The 24,549-nt window shown below is 41.8% G+C and overlaps 1 protein-coding gene across 9 annotated transcripts in view; it reads left to right on the forward strand.

The window, feature by feature from the left end:
• BCOR (BCL6 corepressor) overlaps nt 1-24,549 on the forward strand; it is an 89,562-nt gene that overhangs the window by 42,225 nt on the left and 22,788 nt on the right. For 6 of the 9 annotated variants that reach the window (XM_084843931.1, XM_084843933.1, XM_084843929.1 and 3 more), the window contains exons 4-10: nt 32-2,842; nt 3,494-3,547; nt 3,986-4,169; nt 16,411-16,689; nt 17,023-17,376; nt 21,425-21,753; nt 22,276-22,413. In XM_084843931.1, the coding sequence (XP_084700057.1) occupies nt 32-2,842; nt 3,494-3,547; nt 3,986-4,169; nt 16,411-16,689; nt 17,023-17,376; nt 21,425-21,753; nt 22,276-22,413 (4,149 nt within the window). The remainder of the gene's footprint in view (nt 1-31; nt 2,843-3,493; nt 3,548-3,985; nt 4,170-16,410; nt 16,690-17,022; nt 17,377-21,424; nt 21,754-22,275; nt 22,414-24,549) is intronic. The other 3 variants (XM_084843935.1, XM_084843936.1, XM_084843934.1) reach the window with 3 other exon arrangements.

Consider the following 24,549-nt stretch of genomic DNA (forward strand, 5'->3'; position numbering starts at 1 on the left):
GCCAAAGTAACATCTTTCTTATTCTACAAAGGTGGATGCAACGGCAGTGCATCGCATTGACAGCCTTGCAGCTCTGAGCATGGACCGGTCTGGACATATGCGGGAAGGGCTTAGAGTCCCCAGTAGTATTGTCTATTCCAGTTTATGTGGACTTGGCTCAGACAAGCCCCGGGATGCTACAAGTGCTATTGCTGGCCTTGGATTTGCTCCTGAAAGAAATGCAGAGATGCAGTTCAAGTCTAATCCCACTGAAGCACTTGAAAACACAGCTGGAAAACCCCCAAATGGCTTCAGTGCTATGTACAAAACACCACCTGGAATACAAAAGAGTTCTGTTCCAACTGGGGAGACCTTAGGCTTGGACAGAAGCTCAAGCGACAAACAAAGTCCTCTCAATGTCAATGGTGCTAGTTACCTAAGGCTACCCTGGGTAAATCCTTACATGGAGGGTGCTATTTATCCTTTTCTTGAATCACCAAATAAGTATCCGTTGAACATGTATAAGGCCTTGCTACCTCAGCAGTCCAATTACAGCTTGCCACAGCATCTGACCTACTCACCTGTATGTACAAATGGTGAACGTTTTTTATACTTGCCACCTTCTCATTATGTTGCTCCCCACATTCCATCATCATTAGCTTCACCGATGAGGATCCCGACTGCATCAGCATCTCCTGCAATTCCCCCTCTAGGACACTGCCCAGAGAAAAGCTTGTCTTGGAAGATGGGAGTCAGTCCTGGAAATCCTGTGGACTCTCATGCCTATCCACATATCCAGAATAGCAAACCACCCAGAGTCCCATCTGCTAAGCCAGCTGCTAGTAATATGCCAACAGATCCTACTGTTCTGCTGTCCCATTCACCAAGACCATCACCTAGAGTCCATCTCCCTACACAGGTTGGGGATGGTTACTCCGAGTTCCACAAACACTTTTCCAGAATTTCAACATCTCCTTCTGCAGTTGCACTCCCAAAGCCATACATGAATGTAAGCAGTGACTTTGCTCCTTCAAGAATCCCTAGTGGAAAAGCTCCCAAAACACATGACACAAGTGAAATTTCTCAGCAACCTGTGGTGCATGCAAGGAAAACAGGTCATGACAGGAAGGACAGCAGATCCCCTCCATTATTAGAAAAACAACAAACTGTTACCAAAGATATTATAGACAAACCACTGGATTTGTCATCAAAAGTTGTTGATGTGGAGACAACCAAATCTGATCATGTTAAGAAAATGGCTCCAACTGTATTAGTTCATACCAGGGCTGGAAGTGGGTTGGTTTTACCTGGAAGTGATCTTCCAAAAGAAACCATTTCTCCTGGAAATGGTTGTCCTGTTTATAGACCTGAAATAATTAGCACTGCACCTTCCTCCTGGGTAGTTCCTGGTCCAGGTCCCAATGAAGATAATGGTGGTAAAAACATGCAGTTGAAAAACAAGGCATTAGACTGGGTGACACCACAACAGCGAAGTTCTTCTTGCCCTAGGATGGGAGGTACAGAAGCAGTTGTCAGTAATATTTCAGGGTCTGTATCAAGTGGAGGTCGCCCAGCATCTGCTTCTCCAGCTCCAAATGCCAATATAGATTGCCCTAAGACTAACAGCTCAGTAGAAACCACTGCATCTGTCATACAGCATATAGGACAACCTTTAGCAATGTCCTCTTCAAAGCATAGTAATAAGGCAGCTAAATGCAATAATCAAGAACCTATCTTCAAAGCTAATGAAAGCACTCTTGCACCAAGTTCCATATTTTTCCCTCCAAATGATGCATTCCGATCTCCACCATTGCCCTATCCAAGAAGCTATCTCCCATATCCAATTCCAGAAGGTTTAGCTATAGGCCCTTTGTCTCTACATGGAAAAGGGCCAGTGTATCCTCATCCAGTTCTGTTACCCAATGGCAGCCTTTTCCCTGGGCATTTGGCTCCCAAACCTACCATTCCATACAGCCTGCCAACTGGCAGAGGTGAGTTTATGACCTATCAGGATGCATTAGGTATGGGGATGATACATCCCATGTTGTTACCACATTCAACTTTGGAGCTAAAAGATGAAAAATCAGAAAGGAGATCTAGATCACATGAAAGGCTCCGTTATGAGGATCCTGCTTTAAGGAACAGGTTGCCGGAGATGCTGGAAACCAGCACAAAGCTACATTTTGAAGTACCTACTACAGACAGGAATGTGAAATCGCACCAAAGTTCAAGTCATAGTAAAACTACTGCCAAAAGTGACAAACACATGTTTGCAGAACTGAGAGATGAACCAGAGATGAAAGGTGAAACAAACCTGGCAAAACCCACTTTTCCTCTTGAAAATAGTAATCAGACGAATGACCCCACAAAGCACAAGGTAGAGCAAGCCTTTCAACACAGAGACTTTGTTGTAATGAGAGAAGAATGTGGGAGAAATAATTTCCACGAAGTTTACAACTTTAAGCAAGCCCAGAGCCCACACCCATCAATGTTCAGCTTAAGAAAAGAGGATCTTGCAATAAGCCAAAATAGAGAGAGGTTAACAGTCCCCCCTTCCTCTGTGTTCTTGGAGACTGCTCACGGGAATGATGGCCTGGCTATGACTTTTTGCAACATGCCAGAGGATGCTAAACAGCTTTGCATGGGAAATGCACAATCAAGCATTGACATCCATCAGACATACGCCAAAGATGGGACTGAGGGCACTGAATCTAATGATGGCAAACTGCTGAAACCTAAGCCGTCTAAACTGGCAAAGAGAATTGCAAACTCTGCTGGTTACGTAGGTGACCGATTCAAGTGTGTTACAACTGAACTGTATGCAGATTCTAGCCAACTGAGTCGAGAACAGCGGGCTCTACAGGTGAGTCTCTGAGGTTTAACTACCAAAGCATCTTTTAATGATAAGGTCACAGTTGAGAATGAAATTTGGTATGTTACAGAGGCTGGGGAATGTAGGTATATACTACAAATTTAAGTCTTATCTTGACACAACTAGCAATGGTAAACTTGCATATATTTGGGTTCTGCTATGAAGCTGGGGTAGTTGAGCATTAATAGATATGAATTATATGTCGTTAATAACTATTCTAAATTATTTAATCTCATAAGCATAACATGTAATGAAGGGGAGCTGAAGAATGCATGACATGTTAAAAAATAAAAGGTTGTCTGCTATAGCTTGCCTGTATTTGGCCAGCACTATAAAATAATGAAGTAACGGCAGAGGTTCTGATTAATATACCATACATGGCATTTGATAAAGAGGAGTAACAACCATATTTTAGCAAGTATAATGAACTTCTTTACCAAGTAAAATGTAGCATAGAGGAATAGAAGCTGTAGTGAATTTGATGTTGAATGATGGCAAGCATTGTAGGTTACTTTTGCGTTATATGAAAAGATGAGTTAAGCCAAATTGTTTTTGCGTTGTTAAGAAAAGAATTAGTTGATGCTTATAAAAATGGATGAAATTATCTAAATGATCCATTGAGTGCCCATTTTAATTACATAGATGGAAGGATTACAAGAGGACAGTATTTTATGTCTACCTGCTGCTTACTGTGAGGTCAGTTCTTCAAATTTTTATTACTAGAATCTTGCATAAACCTTTGAGTTAAAATTTCATTTCCAAGTACACAAAGGGAAGTTGTGGGCCATGATCGTCTTTATTCATTGTACAGTTTTTGTTTTTTGTTTGTTATACGTCCCCAAAAACAGTGCTTTTTAATATATATATATATATGTGTGTGTGTGTGTATATATAATATATATATTGTATGCAATTTACATTTATATATGGAAGAACTGTGTATATATTTGTGTATAGAAACTACATGGAATGCGTATTGGACATCTGAGATTTTTAAATTTTATATATAATTGTTTGCATCTTAAACCTTGGTTTTGAACAGATCTTTTCATTTGGAAATACTTTCATATAAGGTAAGGTAAATGAAGTCACTCTTATTGTGCAATTTTTTTTTCATATCAATTCTCTTTCTAGCGTGCAATGATGCGCTTCTCAGAGTTGGAGATGAAAGAGAGAGAAGGCCACATAGCAACCAAAGACCTGGAGGTCTGCAGATTCAACCAAGCAGACTGGGAAAACTTGAAAGGAAATAATGAAAAGAAGCCCAAGTCTGTCACTTTGGAAGATGCCATTGCTGGGCAAAATGACAATGACAGATGTAAGCAAATTTTTAGATGTCTTTTTGAAGTGTCTGTGTGCCTCCTATAGAAGTTTGGGGAAAAACATGGCAATGCCATAACATAGTTTTTAAAGCATTTGAATCTATAAGGCTACTGCATGGCGTTAGCTGTACATGCAGAATTTCCCTTCACAGCCAGCAAACATTTTAAATGTAAACTTTATCTGACATCTGCAGCTCACTGTTTTTGTAGCTTAAAAGTTGTTTGTATCCTTAGTATGATGTCTCTGAGAAAACTACAGGCTATTGCCATAGGCTGGCAAAAAGGAAGATAGGTAATTGATGATTGAATTACTAGCCCATTTAATCATGAAGCATTCAATTTAATTCTCTGAAGTGTGTGAATGTTAACATGGTTGTTGTTGGTGGTGGGGGTTCTAGAGAGCCACTGAGTTGTGTTGATCTGTATTGTGAAGTACAGTAAAATACCCCTCTCTTTTTCATGGAGGATAAGGCCATCAGTGGCTACTAGTCATGGTGGAGACCGTGTGCATCTCAATACCAGTTGCTGGGGAAACTGAGTGGGAAGGTGCTCTTGAACTAATGTTCTGCTTGTGGGCTTCCCATAGGCATGTGGTTAGCCACTGGACTAGACTGATCCAGCAGGGCTCTTCTCCCTTCCTGTCAATAATCTGATGTAAGACTCTAGTTTGACAGACACTGCACAACTTTCCATTCATAATGTGGAATTTCTTGGGACTGGTAGGAAATAAACTATGCCATGGATTTAAGGTTAGGTAGGGATTAATTTTTTTGCTTATATCTTGGCTGTATTCTACCAATTGTTAGCATGGGGATACTTCCAACTAATTGCCAGTGTTTTCAGCAAGGCTGCTGTGAGCTAAAGAATTTGAGAATTCCAGTCTAAATGTACCCAAACCCTATTTAGATGGTACAACACATTGCCTCCCCTACTGCACAAACTTGCGGATGGGATAATGGGTGCTCTTTAGTGTGTGTATGAGCATGCGTAAATATCTTTTGGTAGCTGGGGGTTGTCTTCATAGCTATGGCTGATGAACTGAGCCAATAGGAACTTTTAATTACGAGCTATTATGTTATTAACTTTTAGATATGTTGGTCACAAATTCATATATTCACCTACCAAATTCAACTGTATTTGACAGCACTGTTAATGTAGCACAAAAAAGGTGGGCCCTTCGCTAGGTAAGGATAATGGATTTCTTCTTGGAAAGAGAATCTTCTCAAAGGTGTTAAGCGTGGTTTGGGTAGTGGAGGAGCAAGTCCTACGTTTTGTTCTGAAGCTAGGTGCTCTGACTCTCTTTGCTGCTCATTTTGTGCTTCCTTCAGTTTCAATAACTGCTTATGCTTCAGAGTGTGAGCACGCTCCCCATGAGACTTGGAACACTCAAAAGTGTTGTTAAGTTAAAAGGAAAGTAGTTACTGTTTCTGTTCCCTTAGCTGATGCAGCTGGGCAGGTCATACATAGCCTCAACTAGCAACAGGGTGAAGGGAAGAGCTGGCTTTTGTCAAAGGGAGCTGGAGCAAAAGATAGTAAACGTGGGAGGAGTGAATGACTAGTCAGGGTTGGAATAAAAGGAGATGGAGGCAAAGGTCTCTTTTTAGGTGTGTATAATGTATGAAGGTCGATTGGGATGTAATGTATGTTTGCTCAGGGAGTAACATTTTCAATCCTGTGGCTGGGTGCATATATGGGAAGACATTTTTATTGAAACAGGGTATCCATGTCAATTTTATGTGATAGCTCTAGGAACAGGATTCAGATAATTACCCCATTGTTGCTTTTTCTAGTGCTTCTGGGTTTGTTTCACAAAATCAGCATGCGAGCATCAAGCTTCAGATTGATCTGGATTTGGCACCTTCCATTACCCAGAAATGATCACTTACATTATATTTTTCCCCACAAGCCACCATGTATTCCTTGCCATCAGTCCTTGTTCTTCAAGGCTCCAATGGATAAAAAAGCATTTAACGAAGTGGGATGTATGAAGACTGATTAGAAGTGAAAATAGGCATTGTATCTTTACTGTGCTCCTCATATGCTTTTTTTCAAGAGTGCAATCCAGACTTCTCAGAATCAGTGGCATCTGGACTGCACTCTTAGTTAGCTGTGAATTAACAGGAAGTTCTATCAATTTACTGAATGGCAGATCTTTAAAATCTAGCCTTTTTGAGGACACATCTACACAAGAAGGAACTATGTGGTAAGAGGGATTTAAGGTGTAGGTTACATATTGTGGTTGCCTGGAAATTGGCAACCTGTGGCAAGCTTTCCATCTCCTCTGGCTGTAACATTTAGCAATACTCCCTGCATGAAATGGGCCCATGCTTTTTCTCCATGTAATTGGTGACCTGGTGGGAGTGGGACAGGAAAACCTAGAACTGAGGTCTCCACCATGGTGCCAGTGGGTGCCCTGCCAGGCTCCCTCCCTGTCCTGATTTATTTATTTAAGTGTGTGTGTGTGTGTGTAAATTAAAAATATTAACTGGGAGGCTGGCCTCTAGCACTGTCTTTATTTCCAAGAATGCCTCTGGGCCCAAGAAGGAACTATGTGGTAAGAGGGATTTAAGGTGTAGGTTACATATTGTAACCCCAGAGGCATTCTTAAAAAATAAAAATGCAGTTCAGTGCTTTGTTTTGGAACATGTCCAGCCACCAAGAAAAAAGGAAAAGGTAAGCTGGGTGTGTGTCTGTTAGGGAATCTCCTGGGGAGCTTGGGGGGCAGAGAGCATCTGCGGGAGGGGAAGGAATAGTGGAAATCAAGGGGGAGTTTCACTTGTTTTGTGTGTGTTTTTCCAGTGTTTGTGTTTTGGTGTGATGTGTTTTGCTTGGAGTTTGTGTGTCAGGGGTGTGTTTTGCCTGGATGTACTACCAAATGTTATGGCTTCAGGGAAGCAAAGGTGCCATAGGGTTCTTGATGCCTATGGTGACTGTAATTTATAGTCCAGCTCTTAGCTTCCATGTAATGTAGGATGGGGGGAGTTACTTTGATGTTGTTTGTATGATTTTTTTTTCTGTGTGTGGACTGACAACATGTTTACAATGGTTTATGCATATTACAGGGCTTATCTTCGCAAAGAAGTTGAAAATAAGAGGTTGAGATCATATCAATTATCTTAAGGAATAGTTGCACTGATTTCAACAAGAATGCCATGATATCATTCTGGACTAGCCTTTCTGACAGTACTGGTGGAAGGCTGTTTTCTTGCCTAACAAATATAATAACACTGCTATGGTAGACATGGGCCTGGTCCGCACAATCACCACGGCTTAAGTTGCAGTGGCTAGTTTAAGCTGCAGCGTTACGTGCTTGGGCATGGCTTGTTGTGTCATCTGAACCCAGGTGGCATGGCTTGTTTGAGGAGGAAACAACCCTCAAATCACCTGACAGCTGGCCATGCCACCCGGGTTTGGATGACACGAAAAGCTGCGCCTGGGCAGGTAATTAGACTAATGGTGCCCAGCACACGCTGTGGCTTAAACAAGCTACCATGGCTTGTTTAAGTTGCAGTGATCATGCGAACCAGTTTATGATATTAAAAAGGGCATTTTTCTTCCATGTTGCAGTCCCTACAGTGATTATGTCTACAAAGTACAGAAGGTTTTTAGAGCATCTCTATCTACCTTCTTGCTCCCTGGAACAGCTCCTAATAAATAGAGCTGAGAGGAATGCTTTTAGCACTGTGTTTTGTTTGGGTTTTTTTGGTGGGGAGGGATACTTCAGGACATCTTGACCTTTGAGACCCTGACACAGACTGTGCCAGTAAGCATAAGTATCTGACATGGCCAAACGTTTTCAGATTCAGCTTTTGTTATGGAGAGTGGTTTTTATTCTTCTCTTCAGTGACTTATACCTAATGGAGATTGATTTCTTATGGTGAACCTTGAATCTTACAACTGGATAAAATTTTGAAATCTAAAACATGCAGTGTTTTGTAAATATAAAACATATGCAGTGTTTCTGTTCAGGGTTCCAACCAAGCCATCTTCTAGGATACTCTTCCTATTCTCCCTGGCCCTGATCCCCCCCCCCCCCCGCCGCCAAACCGGCAACATTCTGTAGCCACTAAGCATGTGAAGTCTTCATTGGGCTATTTTTGCAGGTTGGGATTGTTCCCTCCAGGTTTTTTTTCCTAAAGATTTTCGTGTATTTCTGCAGACTTTGGGGTTTCCCCAAGCTTCTTGATACCCAACCCTTATGCATGGATAGAGAATTGGCTGCATAAGGATGAGTACTTGAATAATGAGTTCACTAATAGCATTCCTGCCTGTAATCTGAAGATGTATAGTCCATGTTTATCACCTAATTTTGTTATATGTGTGAGCTACCTGTTGCGTTCTGGACAAGAGGATTTCTATTTGGTTTATTAATCTGAAGTTTAAATGACCTTATGGAAACTCTTACTGACTCATGTTGGGCCTATTGCATTGACCGGGTTTGCATGACCATGGCAGGGTAAATAGGCCATGGTGGCTTATTTCCTCTGCCTCATGTGCTGGTTGCATGCCAGTGAAATTTCATAATTACCCTCGCCAATGCGGGTTGCTGTGTCATGAAAACCTGGGCAGCATGGCTTATTGGAGTGGGCAGCAACCCTCAAATAAGCCATGGGGTGCTTTGGGGTTGCTGCCCACTCCCAGCAAACCATCCCAGTCCACATGACATGACAAGCCACAGTGAGCTGGGTGCCATGCAAAAATAATGCCCACTGGTGCCTGGCACAATGCGACAACCCCCATGGCTAAATTAAGCTATAGTGGAATGTTGGATCATGTGAACCAGCCCATTGTTATGATCACTCTTTCAAAGTGAAGTAAAAAAACTGGTAAAAGACATTAGACCAGTTCTCACAATCAAACAAGCCACTGTGGTTTGTTTAAATTGCGGTGCATGCTGGGCGCTATTAGCCTAATTACCTGCCCATGTGTGACTTGTCATGTTGTGTGAACCCAGATGGTATGGCTTGTTTGAGGGGGAAACAACTCTTAAATAACCCAACAACTGGCCATGGGTTATTTGAGGGTTGTTTCCCCTTCAAACAAACCATGCTGCCCGGGTTCGGATGACATGGCAAGCCGCGCCTGGCTGGGTAATCAGGCTAGCAGTCCCCAGTGAGTGCCAGAGATTTAAATAAGCCACCATGACTTAAAAAAGCCATGGTGGCTTGTTTTGATTGTGAGAATCTGGTCACTCTCTTTCCTCCTACCCCTTTTGTCAACAAGGTAAAACAAAGGCAGATGTGATAGTGAAAGAGTGCTAGTTTTTGTCCTCATCTTTGACCTAGGGACAGGCAGGATCAATGGAAAAGGAATTGACTGGGACCGTGAAGGGCTGTGACATGCCTTCAGTTCCCCAACTGAACTGAACTCTGTGCAGAAGCATGAAGCCTAAGGATGTCCCATTGATCCTCAATGTTGCTAAGTGGCTCCCTTGTTGTGGTGGGGGGTTGTGATGCCATAGGTAAAATGCACATGAACCCCTTGGGGAGCCACTTGCAACTTGGATTATGCAGTTGTGCTAGAGGCCACCCATATGGTTCAATGCACAAAGGAAGCAGGCCTATGAGAATGAGAAGTCTAGAAAGAGGGGTCGCCGACTGTTTGTCTTATCCGTCCTTACATGGAATAGTTGTACGACTGTAAATGTACAGGAGTGGAAAAATAATTTTTTTCTTGGTCCTGTGGTGTGCAGATGGGACGGTTGCACTTGGGCAGAGTCTCATTCAAGCAAGCAAAATGCTGTGCAGATACAGCAGTCTGCCTGCTCTCTAAAACATGCCTGATACTATACAGGAGAGACTGTAATGCTACTGGCAGTTCAGCCATGCTTATATAATACCCGAGTCCTTAATCTGGTGCAAAGGTGAAATGGGCTGATTAAGAGCTATGACTGTCATAGGTTCAACCAATGGGTTGGGCAAAGTATTTCTCTCTTTCTTTCTGGTTGCATCCTTCATAATCAGTTAATTATCATGCTGTCAAACAAGCTGTCAAAAAAGGTGCTTGGGATGTGGTGTTCTGTTCCAACTGTTGTTCCACTGTCGTGGCATAAACATGTTAAGGCGATATTGAGTTTGTTTCTTGCAGATGCATCAGTGCAATTTTTATTTTATTTTATCAGAATGGCACAGAGTAGTTTGGCTACCTCCTAGCTGAAAATACAAAACCAAGAATAGGAGGCAAACATATTTATTATTTTCCAGGGAATTTCAAAATCAGTAGTGATAGCTGCTTTGTTGCCAAGGTGGCTTGTAAATGTTGCTATGGAAAACTTCTGTGCCACAAATGTGATAAATTATGGGATGTATTTGTTATAAGTCCATTCAGCACTGATGTTAATTAAGCAGCCTGGTACACAGATCCATTTAAACAAGGTCTGGCGGCTCAATATTGGTAAAAGGAATCAGAATTGATTCTTGGAGAAATATTACATGTTTCTTAAAACACATAGTACATGTATTTTAAGAAACGTTAAATGTGTAAATGGGCTTTTCAAATCCACAGTAGGGAACTGATTGTTGAGATCAGGCATCCCAGACCTTTTGAATGGCTTTAGCTGCTGCAACATGGCCAATATTTTGCACCACAAAAATTAAGGTGAGAAGACTATGGGTGAGAAGGTAGCACTGGCAACAAGACCTTACTACCTACCTAGAAGTGAGATCCAGAAGCCTCATCCTATTTGTTTCAGGAAGCAGAGTGCTGAAGCAAGGACAATTTCCACTGTGTTCTCCTAGTCAGCTTCTGCTGATTGGCAGCTAATCTTGCATCTCTGCAAGATCCTTCAAGCACTCCCAGTACAGAAAGACAGCAACATTACCTGTGCTCAGAAAAGGCTGCCCCTTGCATCTCTGTGTGAGTTACTGCTCTAGGCTGGCCTTCCAATCAGGAAGCATGTCCAGATCCTTGACCATGATGAGAGAAGGAGATGGGATCCTGTGAGGTAATTCTTACTCCTACTAAAAGCAAGACTTTTTCAGGTGGAAGAGGGAAGTGTGACTTGAATTTTAATTCATGAAATAAGTGTGTCTCTGCTATCAGCATTTAGAGGAATGCTAGATTAAATGGTTATAAATTGTTCTAAAATGCACGTTATTTTGTTTAAGATTAATTTATGAGAGTTGGGGATCAAATACAACCAACAGAAGGGAAGTAGTTATATTTGCAAAGCTGTTAGGAATTATGTTGAGAAAGAATCTGCAGCATTTTTGCAGATGTCTAGGCTCCTTAACCCAAACTTTGAATTTTTAACCAAGCTCTTTTTGCAGGGGGTGGAGTGGGGGGTGGGGGTGGGATAGACATAGACATAGAATCATAGGGTTGGAAGGGGCCTACAAGACCATCGAGTCCAACCCCCTGCTCAGTGCAGGAATCCTGATTCCCAGGCAGTCTCCCATCCAAGTACTAACCAGGGCTGACCCTGCTTAGCTGCCAATGTTGATCCCCATGTTGGCCATTCTGCCCTTGATATTTCCCATTTTATTCTATATTACATTATACCTACCTCGGCAGGTTTTTTTCACTGTTTTCTGTCTTTCTGTTGCCTATTCAATTTTGGGGCAATGACACATACAGGTTTCTTATACTTTTGGGAGGACCAGTCAAATTCAGTGCCCCAAACTATGTTCCCTCCATCCCTCAAACAGGTACTACTTCTTATGTCCCATTTTTGGGAGATCTTGCTCTTCAACGGTCTTGCACACACTGAGCAATGAAAGCTCAAAACAGCAAATGCTTATTTCTCTTTGGAGTATTTTTCATTACTTTTATGTCTTCCAGTGATGCACACGCACATGAAATGCTACGTAGGCAGGAATAAACAAGGGTGGAAACATCCAAAGAGAGCTTTGGCTATTGGGCGGTATAGAAATGAAATAAACAAACAAACAAACAAACAAATCCTGTATGTGTATGAAACTAGAATTCTGCTTCCTTTATGTAGGGCTTGGATTACACTTATTGGACACAGTCTGGCAATAGTTAAGTCAAAATGTTGTCCTATTTATTTTGAGGTTGGATCTAGACATAGTTATGCTTACAGTATACTCACTGAAATAATGCTAACTTATCCCATTAATTTCTGTGGGACTACTCTAAGCATGACTAAGTTTGGATTCAATCCACTGGAAGTAATTTGAAATGCTGTATAGCCCAACTTTATGCATGCTCAGTCAGATGTAAGTCCTGCTTAGAAGTAACTTCTGTTGAACTCAATCAGTTTGTATAGGATTGCTGCCTAAAGTTTATTAATCTCAGGTGGGTTTAGTTGTAACTAACAAGCTGTCCTGTTCCCATTATGTTATGCTTTGTGGATGACAGATATTAGATAATTTCAGTGTTCAGATGGCTCACGAGCATTTCCTAAAGAAAATTTCGTGACAAGAAAAAGTATACTGATGAAGAGATGAAAAGTTGCTTCTGTTGTCACATGTGCAGAAGATAATGGCCTTCAGTACAGAAAAGAAGATATTTGTTTCCTGTTCACAAACAGGCAAAGTTAAAACTTGTCTGTATCTCCAAGTGTGATCAGTGCACTGTGGGCAACAAATAGTACTTGAAGGAGATTCTATTTTTGTTCTTGCTGTGGAATGCAAGGTCGTGTTTAGTTTCTGTGTTACCATGGTCGGACTGAAGCTAGAAGATGCAGACAAGAAGTTGCGGTGTTAGACTTGGAAGTACTAATACAAGAAAGCCCAGAAATCACCTTATTCAGAGTGGCTGTGATTAAAGGAAAAGCTTGTACAAAACTCTCACATGCAGGAGACTGATTGATGCTTGGTTGCACAGTATTTGGGAAGTCAAGGTTTCTGTCTTGAGTTTTAGGTGTAGGAAATTCTCAAACCGTTAAGGCAGAGAAATGTTCTTGTTTCATGCTGGCATTCCTATCAAGATGGTACCTGGTGGTAAAATGATAAGAGAATTCAGCGCAGTCATTTCTCTCAAGCGCTTATGATGGAGCAAAAGAAACTTTTTCCATCTTTGACATAATTAGTGATAAGCATTATAATGAACTAATGCATGTTGCCTGGCTTATGTATGGCTGCCTGATATTTGGCTGTGTGTGTGTCTGTGTGCATGCACACACCTCTATTTGGTTTCTCCTGAATATTTCTGTGGTAAATAAATCAGGCCTAGCTCTGATTCACATTCAGATAGGAAAAGAGTTTGTTGACCCCAGCACCTATGCATATTCTCAACTGGGATTAGAGATATGAATTGGCCATGGTTGCTTGCCCATTTAAATGGTTAAGAAAGAGGGGGAGGCATAGGAGATGGCAGACAACTTAGGCAGCAGTTTGTTTTTTTAAGGTTTAGGTCAAAACCAGGTTAGCAACTTTGAGTTTAATCCATCTGAGGTCTAGTTGAACTTTTGTTCAAGGCCCACTTCAAATGAAGGCTATGTGGGAGCTGTGCTTGATGGATGTGTGCTTTAGTGTTTCATTTAAATGGTCAGTCTATCGGTATGAGTCCAGTAGGTCAAAACTTCTGTAGCCATGGATTCATGTGCCCAACTAACACATTTTTCAAGCTTTACTTCTCATTAGAGCACAAAGTTTTATCCCCGCCAGTAACATCCCAATCCTCTAAATATTTGCAAGAAGGTTATTAGTATTTTATTAAAGAACCTTAACACAAAGTGAGAGTGAACACTTTCTTCTAGCAGTCAATGTGGAGAATCTAATAAATGAAGACTACAAAATACCCATCTAGACCTTTATTTCAGATGAAAATAAGCTGTAGTACTTTTGCCTCTTTTGAAGTTGGTGACATCAGATGCTTTGAAGATTTGATACAGTCCTGTGTGCTTTGCACATCACTTATGTAAAAACCTAGGTTTCTTTTTCATTGTCTTTATTATACCTAACAGTTAATATTTTTCAGCAAAAGTAGTTATGCTAAAAAAAAGTTTTATGTTGTTTATAATCTCAGGATATATTCAGCCCCACATCCCTTTCTTAAATACCTCAGTCTTAAGAACCACTTAGAACTGAGGCAAGGGGAGGGTTTAACATCTGTTTGGATTACAGGCCATCACGAGTTCATCAAAGTTAATTTTTACAGCATGATGTTCTTCTGTTTGCCCCATAATCTAAACTCATGTAGAACCTTTCATTACATAGTACTGTGTAAATCTTCCATCAGTATAACTGAAGAAATTGTGATGGGAGAAGAAAATGATCATGTCAATATGTGGGCTGATGAATATTACCTACACACGACTCAGCCTAATAATCATAATCATAATAATAGCATTAAACATTATATAGATTATCTTGCTTTGACACCATTAAGTTTTACCATGAAATGAGCTGCTCCTGTAAATTGGTTCAGTTAAACCCTTCCCTTTTCAATGGCTTTCCTTACGGAGATTCAAAACTCCTCTTAAGTCTGCTTTTCAAACTAGCAGGTATCAAGCAAACATTTTAAGAAATGGGTTGCTGATGATAAGGCATGTGACGAAATAGAAGGAGTAAGTTCAGTGGCTGATAAGATTGATGGGATAAATTAGAGGAGGAATGTGCTGGGGAGATAGGACAAAGAAAAGAAGACAAGAGGCAGATATATAAGAAGAGAGAGATCAGCTGCATTCTTTTAAAAAAGCAGGAAAAGAAAACTGGAGGGAAAAAGAGAATAAATGAAAGGGATAGAAGCTTAAGAAAATCACATAACAAAATGTTTGTTTTTAAATAAAAGAACAAAGTGCATGAAATTCCAGGTTTAAGGTGGGGCTTCTTATGCATTGTTTATATAGAACTTGGATTTATTTAGGCTCAGTTCAGAAATATGTCTGTTGAAGACCATAAGATGCCTAAGTGGATTTTGTTATGTTGTATATATTCTTGGCTAAGCTTACAGTTAAGCATAACCTTGAGGATACAAAGTGTCATCCAGGTTTTCAAAGCCTGCAAATGCGTGCCATAGCTATGTAAAATAAAGAAAACTATAGAATTTTGAAAGAGGACTGGAAGTGCAATATGGTAACTGCACTACTAATAATCACACACATGGATATGTATGACACTTTTAAAACATTTTTCTTACCCAGTGAATGCACACTTACTGGGATGTTGTGCTAAGTTGGGATGGAGAACTTTCTTTGCCCCAAGATCCAGATTCCCTTGCAACTGTATGCTGGCACTGGATGGGGTCAGAACTGATGGTGGGTTGGGCCAAATCGAAAAATGCACGAACAGTGTTCATTCTCTCTCTCTCTCTCTTTCTCTCTCTCTCTCACACACACACACACACACAGGCACACACTGTCTCTCTCACTCCCCCTGGAACTGATGGGTTGATACGTGGAAAACAGCTGAGTAGCAGGGAAAAGGGGGCTGAGGCGTCTGATCTCCCCACCTGGTCAGCTGAATAGCACAGTGGGCAGAGCCTTGCAAGATGTTTCCAATGGTTACCAAGTGTTTCCAATTGCCATAATCATGGCCTATGATTCGGGTGGCCACTTATGCATTGCCAAAAAAGAGGAAATGTATTGCCAAAAAAGAGACAACTAATTTTCATAACATTTTCATATGCTAATTTATTGTATAGATGCAAATTAAGAAATGATGACAATAATTTAAATAGAAATACAATACATCTCACCATAGTGGAGATGACTAACCAGGTGACCTGTGTGTGCCTGCTTAGTCTGCCATTCAAGTGCTAACTGTTTATGGGGAAGTTCAAGGCTTCTGCTGCTCTCCCTCCTCATGGTTCTTTGACTTAAACCAGATTTGGACAGGATAGCCCACCAAATAGAGGACACCTTCAACCAGAGGACTGTCCCATTGACAGTTCTCCAAAACTGAAGACTGTCCTCTGTAAAGTAGGACACCTGACCACCCTATGATCAGGCAATATAGCATACATTCCTTGGGTTTGTATTTGCACTATGAGCAGATAGAATTAATCTGAGATTGCAAAATAACTGGTGGCTATAATATATATGGGGAAAAGAATGACTTGGATGATGCCCCTTTTTCCCACTGAAATACTGGTTTAATAAATGCTAGCAATATTTGCATCTGCTTGGTTTTCCTATGGTTCTTAGTACATCTGTTATAATATTCATCCTAAACAATCCCTGCATTTTACAGATTTAACTTTTCAAATGCTTCAGAGATAGAATTCTTCTTTAAAATTGTACGCTGGCACTAGATTTGCTCTGTAGCAATCAAATACAGTATTCTTGCACAACAGATTCCTTCAGTTAATAATGTGGTGACTTTTTTTTTAAAGGTGATTTTCATAAAACAGAGAGCCCCCCAGACCACAATTGTGCAACTACCGAGAACAAAGGTCCTCCACCAGACTGTTGTTTGGAGAGACTTGCTGTATATGAAAAGACAACTGACCAGTCAGCAGAAGATGTCAGCCAGGCCCTGTGCCCACATCTGGACAGAAAGCGTAAACATTCTGGTGAGAAAATGCAGAACGATGGAAGCCTTAAAGAAAACTTTGTAGAGGAACTGGAGGAGGAATTTGCATCAAAAGCAAAAAAGAGGAAGAATTCCAAAGGTAACAAGGCCCAGTTGATAACTCTTAAGGCATGGCTTGTGAAATGAACACTCTTTGAATTAACATATGTCCATTTATGGCCTTGTTTGTGCCAATCCCAAGTACTCACCTGAATGATGTTCGAGTACCTAAAGGGTAAAAAGACTAGTCATTGGACAATGTAATCATTGGACAATGCAAATGGCTGTAGTGCATGCAAACCCCTACCTGAGCTAATCTTTTAAAAATGCATAGTGTGGTGGTGAAGCTGAAACAATCTGCCCCACAAGTGAACTATAGCTTTTGTTTCAAGTTGAGGGCCTTTTGATTAATTTTTAGTTATTTTTCCATTAGATGGCTGGCCTGAGAGGGAAATGACAAACAATTCCTCTAACCACTTAGAAGAGCCCAATTGTAATGAGGTGACCAACCTGAAGGTGTGCATTGAATTAACAGGGCTCCATCCCAAAAAGCAGCGTCACCTGCAGCATCTTAGGGAACTATGGGAGCAGCAGGTGTCACCAGAGAGATCCCCACCCGGCAAGTTGGGCCGGCAAAGCAGGAAAGATTTAGCTGAGGCTGTTCAGCCAGAGGCCACTGCAAAGGTCAAAGACTGCACAGAAGAAAGGCACACCAAGAAAAGGTCAGAGGTCAAAAGCAATAGAAGTTGGTCTGAAGAGTCCCTCAAAACAAGTGACAATGAACAAGGTATGCAGAGATTACTAGGGAAATCTAGCATTACTTAGTGACGCATGCTGCCACCAATGCTAAGAGGTTGTCAGTAGTTTTTTGGGGGGTAAAAGTTTTATATTATAATATATATAATATAAAATTTTTATTATTATATAAAGGACTTTAAATGCCACTATTAAACTTCACTCATGCTTGTTTTGCAAAAATTTGTTTGTGTGTGTGTGTGGTGTGGTGTGAATTATGTTTTAAAGCCTAGGGGTGTGAGTGTGTCTTTTAAAAAGAAACCTAAAATATTTTTGTCTGTAGATTATTAACTTTTGGCATTCTTATCATTTGGGAATGGTTTTGACTTTCATAACAATTTTTAACACATGTGTATGTAAAATGGGCTGTTAAGGTTGAGTAGATTAAACAAAGTATGAAGAGTTTTAAGTCTTTAGTCACTCATGGGAATAGGCTGCTCCATTAGGTTTTGAACTTGTGGGCTAATTTTTTATATTCTGGGGAGCTGGGAGGGAGGAAGGAAAGAAGCATGCTTGTATTCCATTCTTTTTATGTCAGCAAAAGTGACAGATGTCTGTTCCCAATCTCTTTCCCTGTGTGGTCAAATGCAGAATAGCTGGGTGCTTCTACTCAGCCTCTTTTTCCTGCTACTTTCTTCTCTTTCCTATTTAGTCATAGTCAGTTTATTTATAAACTAAATAAACTAAACTAGACCCATTTCAGTTGGGCTTCAGGCTTGGGCATGGGACAGAAACGGCCTTGGCCGCCTTGGTGGATGATATGAGGAGGGCTCTGGATAGGGGTGAATGCTCCTTCCTTGTTCTCCTTGACCTCTCAGCGGCTTTTGATACCGTTGACCATGGTATCCTCCTGGACCGCCTGGAGGGGTTGGGCATTGGAGACACCATATTGCGGTGGTTCCGGTCCTTCCTCTCCGGCAGGTACCAGAGGGTAGCACTGGGAGAGGAGGTTTCGGACCCGTGGCCACTCACTTGTGGGGTGCCACAGGGTTCCATCCTCTCCCCGATGCTATTTAACATCTTTGTGAAGCCGCTGGGGGCTATCATCAGGAGGTTTGGGGTGCGGTGTCATCAATATGCGGATGACATGGAGCTCTACCTCTCGTTCAAATCTTCACCAAGGTTGGCCGTAGAATCCCTGTCCAAACGACTGGAGACGGTGAGTGGCTGGATGGGGAGGAATAAGCTGAAGCTGAACCCTGACAAGACCGAGGTACTTTTGGTGGAAGACAAGAGGAGGCTGGGGGATGTTGACCTGGTGTTGAATGGGGTACGGCTACCCTTGAAAGACCAGGTCCGCAGCCTGGGGGTCATTTTGGACTCCCAGCTGTCCATGGAGGCTCAGGTGTCAGCTGTGAGCCAGACAGCGCTGTACCAATTCCATCTGATACGGCAGCTGTGCACCTTCCTTCCTGACCATCTGCTCCCATCGGTAGTACGTGCCCTGGTCTCCTCTCGTTTAGACTACTGTAATGCGCTCTACATGGGGTTACCCCTGAAGTCGGTTCGGAAACTGCAGCTGGTACAGAACGCGGCAGCTCGCCTGATTAAAGGCAGCCGCCGGTGAGATCACATCACTCCAGTGCTGAAGGAGTTGCACTGGTTACCAGTTGTTTTCCGGGCCAAATTCAAGGTGTTGGTTTTGACCTTTAAAAACCCTATATGGCTCCGGCCCAGCCTATCTAAAGGCGCGCCTCCAGCAACACCAGACAGGCCGCTTAACAAGATTAGCCTCGGATGGCCTTCTCTCTGTCCCATCAGCCAGGACAGCTAGACTGGTGGGGACGAGGGAGAGGGCCTTTTCTGTGGTGGCCCCCACTCTATGGACGTCCCTCCCTAGGGAACTCCACCATGCCCCCTCTTTAATGAGCTTCCGCCGTGCATTAAAAACGTGGTTGTTCAGGCAAGCATTTGGGGTGGGTTAGGGTATTCTAGAAAATGTTTTTATTGTAGAATTTTTTTTTTTTTAACTGTTTTATTATATGCTGTACATCACCCAGAGTGGCTGGGTAACCAGCCAGATGGGCGATTAATAAATTAAATAAATAAATAAATGCTGCATTTTCCAGAGATACATTGTGCTCAAAGCAGTTCACAGAAAATAAAGTGACAATTTAAATACAATAACAGCACAACAGCCATAATACTTAATACAAGCTAGAATATAGTATGACATAAATTGAAATACAGTCTTTCATTTCCAACTGGGAGCATGTCTTTGGGAAAGAGCTTTTGGGGACAAGCTACATGTTAGGTTAAATGTTTGATCTCATTTAATGTATCTGTCTTTAGATAACATCAGAAGGTGTGTGTGTGTGGGGGGAGTGGGACTGGACCCATGGCACATGGAAAAGGGGAAAGTTTCACCCTTTTTCCTGGGTTTAGAGTCCTGACAAAAATTGCTCCCCAGAGCTGGAATTACTTCCCAGAGCTGGTATAGGTGTCAATAGCATGATAAATAGCAGGCAGAGGGAGAGCAAACTTTAATTAGGGCCATAGTGCAGTGGAAAAGGGGCACCATTTGCTGCTCCATTTCCTGATTGGGCCCCTTTACAGCTCCTATGTAAAAAAAAATGTGAGCCCCCATCCCCTGTCTGAAATCATATAGTCCAGCACAGGTTTACCACTCCAGTGAGAACTTGGCCTTAGTCCTCAACAGTTAGAACAACTAGAGGGTTAACCAACTTTTCAAAGGAGCTTCTGAATTTTTGTTAGGGAGGAAAGGTTGCTCTTAGGTGGACAGATCAAGTCATCTCAAGTGCCATGTGTCCAGTCCGTTCCAGTTCCTGGCTTCTGCTCCATTTCTCTATCGCTTGATATTGTAGAAGCAGAACTTAAGAAACCTTGATTTGATATAATATGCATTCAAATACTACAAAATGTTCTTATTTTTTAGTCATTTGTTCATTTCAGTGGATTAAGGGTTCTACTGGGTCCTTCTAGATTCAAAAGAAGTTGAGTTTTGTTTTTCACTTGAAAAATGACATGTAAACAAATGCAGCTTGAACATTTTTGCTTTCTTCTTGTCATATTTCCTTCATGTCTTAGGAAATCATTTTCTCTCTTCGGGCATGGCTGGTAGAATATTACAAAAGTAGAATGAACCTAGACCGTGTATTTTGGTGTTTTGGCGAAGCTAAAATAGTCACATAGGGTCAATATATCCTGGCTCAGTTAGATTAAGTACATGGCATTCTTGCAAGACAACTAACTTTCACCTGAAAGTTAGATGCTTGCAAAGCACTGAACACGAGAGGCAGCTACTTACTGGTAGAAAGCTGTACTTCAAGAAATTGCTATCTGGATCTACGAATCCATTTCAGAATGCTGCAAGAAATGGACTCCAATGTTTTCTTCATTTTTGGTGCACAAATGGAGACTTTTCAAAGGCAGAAATGGGAACTGGGCACTTAAATACAATCTCTGCTTTTGAAAATCATTTCTGTGTCCTTTAGAATTTTTCACTTACTACTGCTCTACAAAAAATAGCAAAAACTGGCTTCCCAAGGTGAAAAGGCTCAGCAAGTCTATACCTGAAAGAGCAGTATATTCCCATTTTGGTAGCATGAACTTACAGGTAAGGAAGCCCCTTCTCTCATTTGCATTCATAGGAGGTGGTATATTGAGAGGGTGGACTGATGGCCATCTACATTGTATAAGTTTTTAAAGTTGTAAAGCCACCTTGAGTCCCAGTATTGGGGGAAAAAAGGGGGATATACTGCTGCTACTACTACTACTACTACATTATCAGTGTCTAGATGGTGCAGTGCCAGGATTGTGTGTCTGTGTACTATCCTTAGACCTAGGCACATCAGAACTTATTTTAGAGCATATATCATCCCATTACAATTCCTTTTTATTTTGTGGGTTAGCACTTTGTAAGCAGAATTGCTTACAATATTAATGCAATGCAATTGTAAAAGGCTGTTTTTAAACAGTGGAAGAGCTTTGTGTTAAGTGTTAGCAGTGTGTGTGTGTGTGTGTGTGTGTGTTCTGTTTCAACACACCATGCAATGTGCAATGCCTTTCCTCCCATTTAGGTATCCCTCTTTTCCCAGTGTCTCCGCATATGAAGAACCTTTCATCCACCAATATAAACAGCAAAAGGCAAACCCAGCCAAGCTGTACTCCAACTTCAAGGTTGGCTGCCAAGCAGCAGAAAATTAAAGAAAACTGGAAGACAGATGTGCTGTGCACGGACGAAGAAGAGGATTTCAAAGCCGCATCCCTGCTACAGAAACACAGCGAGTCTGAGAAGCCACCAGGGAAACGTCAGTGTAAAACAAAACATTTGGCACTGCAGGAGAGGAGAAGGAGGTCATCCCTGACTGGAGATGACATTACAGATATTGAAAGCACTGAGGAGAAGGTATCTTTATCTCGACTTAATTGTCCACTAATATTACTGTAGGGTTAGTAAAGTCAGTAAAAAAAAATCAGCCAATTTAAATTCTTAACGTGTTGTCTAACATAGCCAGTGATTCTTTCAAAGTCTTCCTATTTACTTTAAAATGTATTTTGCTGTAATGCCATCCCCACTCCACTTTACTTCAGGACAAATTCCCTGACTTCCTGGGACTGCTGTACAGTCCATTCTTTCAGGATTTTGGCCTTACATTTTTCGATGTTAAAAAAATCCAGAAGGTGATACTACTACACCTTTTTTTAAAAAAAAGAGAGAAAAAGAGGAGATTTTCTGTGAATTATTAAGGGTGGATGAGGTGGGGTGTGGAATCCAGTAACGATTTTGACAGGTCATAGTTAATGAGGAGAATCTGGATACGACCAGAGGCTCCTTCAGACCAAGACTCTTCACCAGTCGAATCACATGAGCAGGCATTGTATGATCGCCTGCAGCAGCAGACTTCCTCATTATTGCCTGTCTCTTCAGCCCCCACAGCTGCAGACTGCAAGTACCCCTCAGGAGACTACCCCAAGTCGTCCCATGCCACCAGAAGCCCGAAGGCTTATTGTCAATAAGAATGCTGGAGAAACTCTTCTGCAAAGGGCAGCCCGACTGGGATACGAGGCAAGCATTGTTTCTGAAGTTCACCACTCTGAATTAGAATATGTGAGATGCTTAGTGTCACATATGATTCTAATTGTGCACATGGTTAGAGTCTCTCTTTGTGCTCCTCCTCAACATGGTGAAATATCTTGAGGCTCTCTGTTCTGTTTCTTCATTCAAGCATGCAATTAGTATATTTTGTGGGTTGGGGTAGGAGCAAAACCATTTAAATTCCTGTAATTTAATAACCTTCAACCTGAATAGGTGCCTGTCATTGCCAGTAAGAATTCAGAGCATGATGTGTTTTGCAGGATTGGAATCCTGAGTGGAGGGGGGTGGGGATATGTATATGGATTCATAGGTGAAGAGAACATCTATGCTGTATTTAAGGAGGGTTAATGACTTGCATAGCCTTGGCAGTATGAGTGTATGAACATGCTTCAATTTAGGTTGCTTCTGAACATTGCATTTTCGATATATGAATGCATTTTTGGAGTCTGTCCCATGTTTGGAAACTATAGAGTGCAATTTAGAGCCAGTAAATCTAGCAGCCACAGATTACAATGGGCTGTGGATTGTGCACATATGGTGAAAATAGTTATATATGACCTATTAGCAAAGTACCTTTGCAGTCCTAGGTCTTGGGTTAGAGATGACTGTGTGTTTGGTTATTTGGCTTATTATATTTATCTACACATTGCTTGTGAAAATGCTGCAATGTGGTTTAAAGTTCAGTATGTATAAAGGTCCTGATATATCCTTTCATTCAACAAAGATTTGTATTAATGGGAACATTTTGTTTTTCCTTTGCCTGTAGCAAAACACATGAGATCTTATGCAGCTTAGACAAAAGGACCAGAACTTAAAAACAATCTTCCTTAACCGATTTGCACTAAGATTTTAATCAAGAGACAGCTCACTTGCTGTACCCTTTTTCCTTAATGAAAAAGGAAAGTGAAGACAATAGGAATCCAAATTCCTATTGCTAATGTAGCAAACTGAGATCCAAGTGGTGAAGATATATATGGTGCATCTAGCTTCTTGTGTGGTAGGGCAATGTGACACCTTATAGATGTAAAAACCCAGTGAAGAATGTGCCCCAGGCTGTATATTTAATTGGCTTTGGACAGCATCTTACTCCTTTTCCTTAGCTACTTAATTGGATTTTTTTTATTTGCTGCATTTTATCAAAGGAGAAAAGTAGAAGACTAAAAAAACAAGAAAAATCTAAGCATTTGTTACATGGAAACACAGATTGCTTCAGAATGTGGACATAGTAGTAGTTTAGCTGTAGCCCAATAAGGCATCCGTTCAGAATCTCTCAATTATATAAAATCATTAGTTTGCTCCCTGTCTAGATCAAGCAGTGCTGCCTAGTAATTTAAGGAGACTTGGGGAACAATCCTATGGCCGCTAGACAGCGGCTGGATGGCCACAGGAGATCTTGTTTTCTGGGAACCGACCGTGGAGCCTGCGCCCCGAGGTCGGTTCCCAGAGAACCAACCTCCTCCCACTTCCACGCTGCCTCGGAGGCAGCGCGGAACAGCCCCATCTTCCGCGCTTGCAAGAGGAGTGCGGAGTGGCCAAAAAGGGGTATGTCTAGGGGCGTTCCAGGGTGGGGAGGGCGGAAATGCCTGTACGACACATCCAACATGTCGTTCAGCAGCCTCCTTCCCCGCTCAGCCCTCCCGTGGCTAGACAGCCGCAGTCGGCTGTCTAGCTGAAAATGTAGGGCAGGAGGAGCGCGGAGCGCGAACGATCCCCTCTATGCTTCTCCTGCCCTGCATTGGATAGGCAGCTGCCTCTGAGTTTGGAGGCGGCCACCTGTCTGGATAGGATTGCACCCTTACTGGCTCTTCCCATTCCACTGTTGCTAAGCTCTCAAGGGGCCAGTTCTATAGGCAATGGGGGCTGCAAGACATTTGCTTTCAAGTTCACTGATGAGGGTGGTGGCTGGGATGAAGGAATGAAGATTAGACACAGCTTTCCTTCCAACCCAACCTCTCACACACATACAACTTTGCTGCCCTTCCTCTCCCCCACCCCCAGCTGTAATGGTGGCAGTGGCTTACCTGGGCAGGGCTGGGACAGAGGGCAGGAGAGGGAGAGAGAAAGACAGACTCTTTTTTCCCCCCAACAAAGGCCAATTTGACTAAG

The sequence above is a fragment of the Heloderma suspectum genome, chromosome 3 (assembly GCF_057233095.1).
Source record: "Heloderma suspectum isolate Gila_16-S chromosome 3, 16-S_ref, whole genome shotgun sequence".
NCBI lineage: Eukaryota > Metazoa > Chordata > Lepidosauria > Squamata > Helodermatidae > Heloderma > Heloderma suspectum.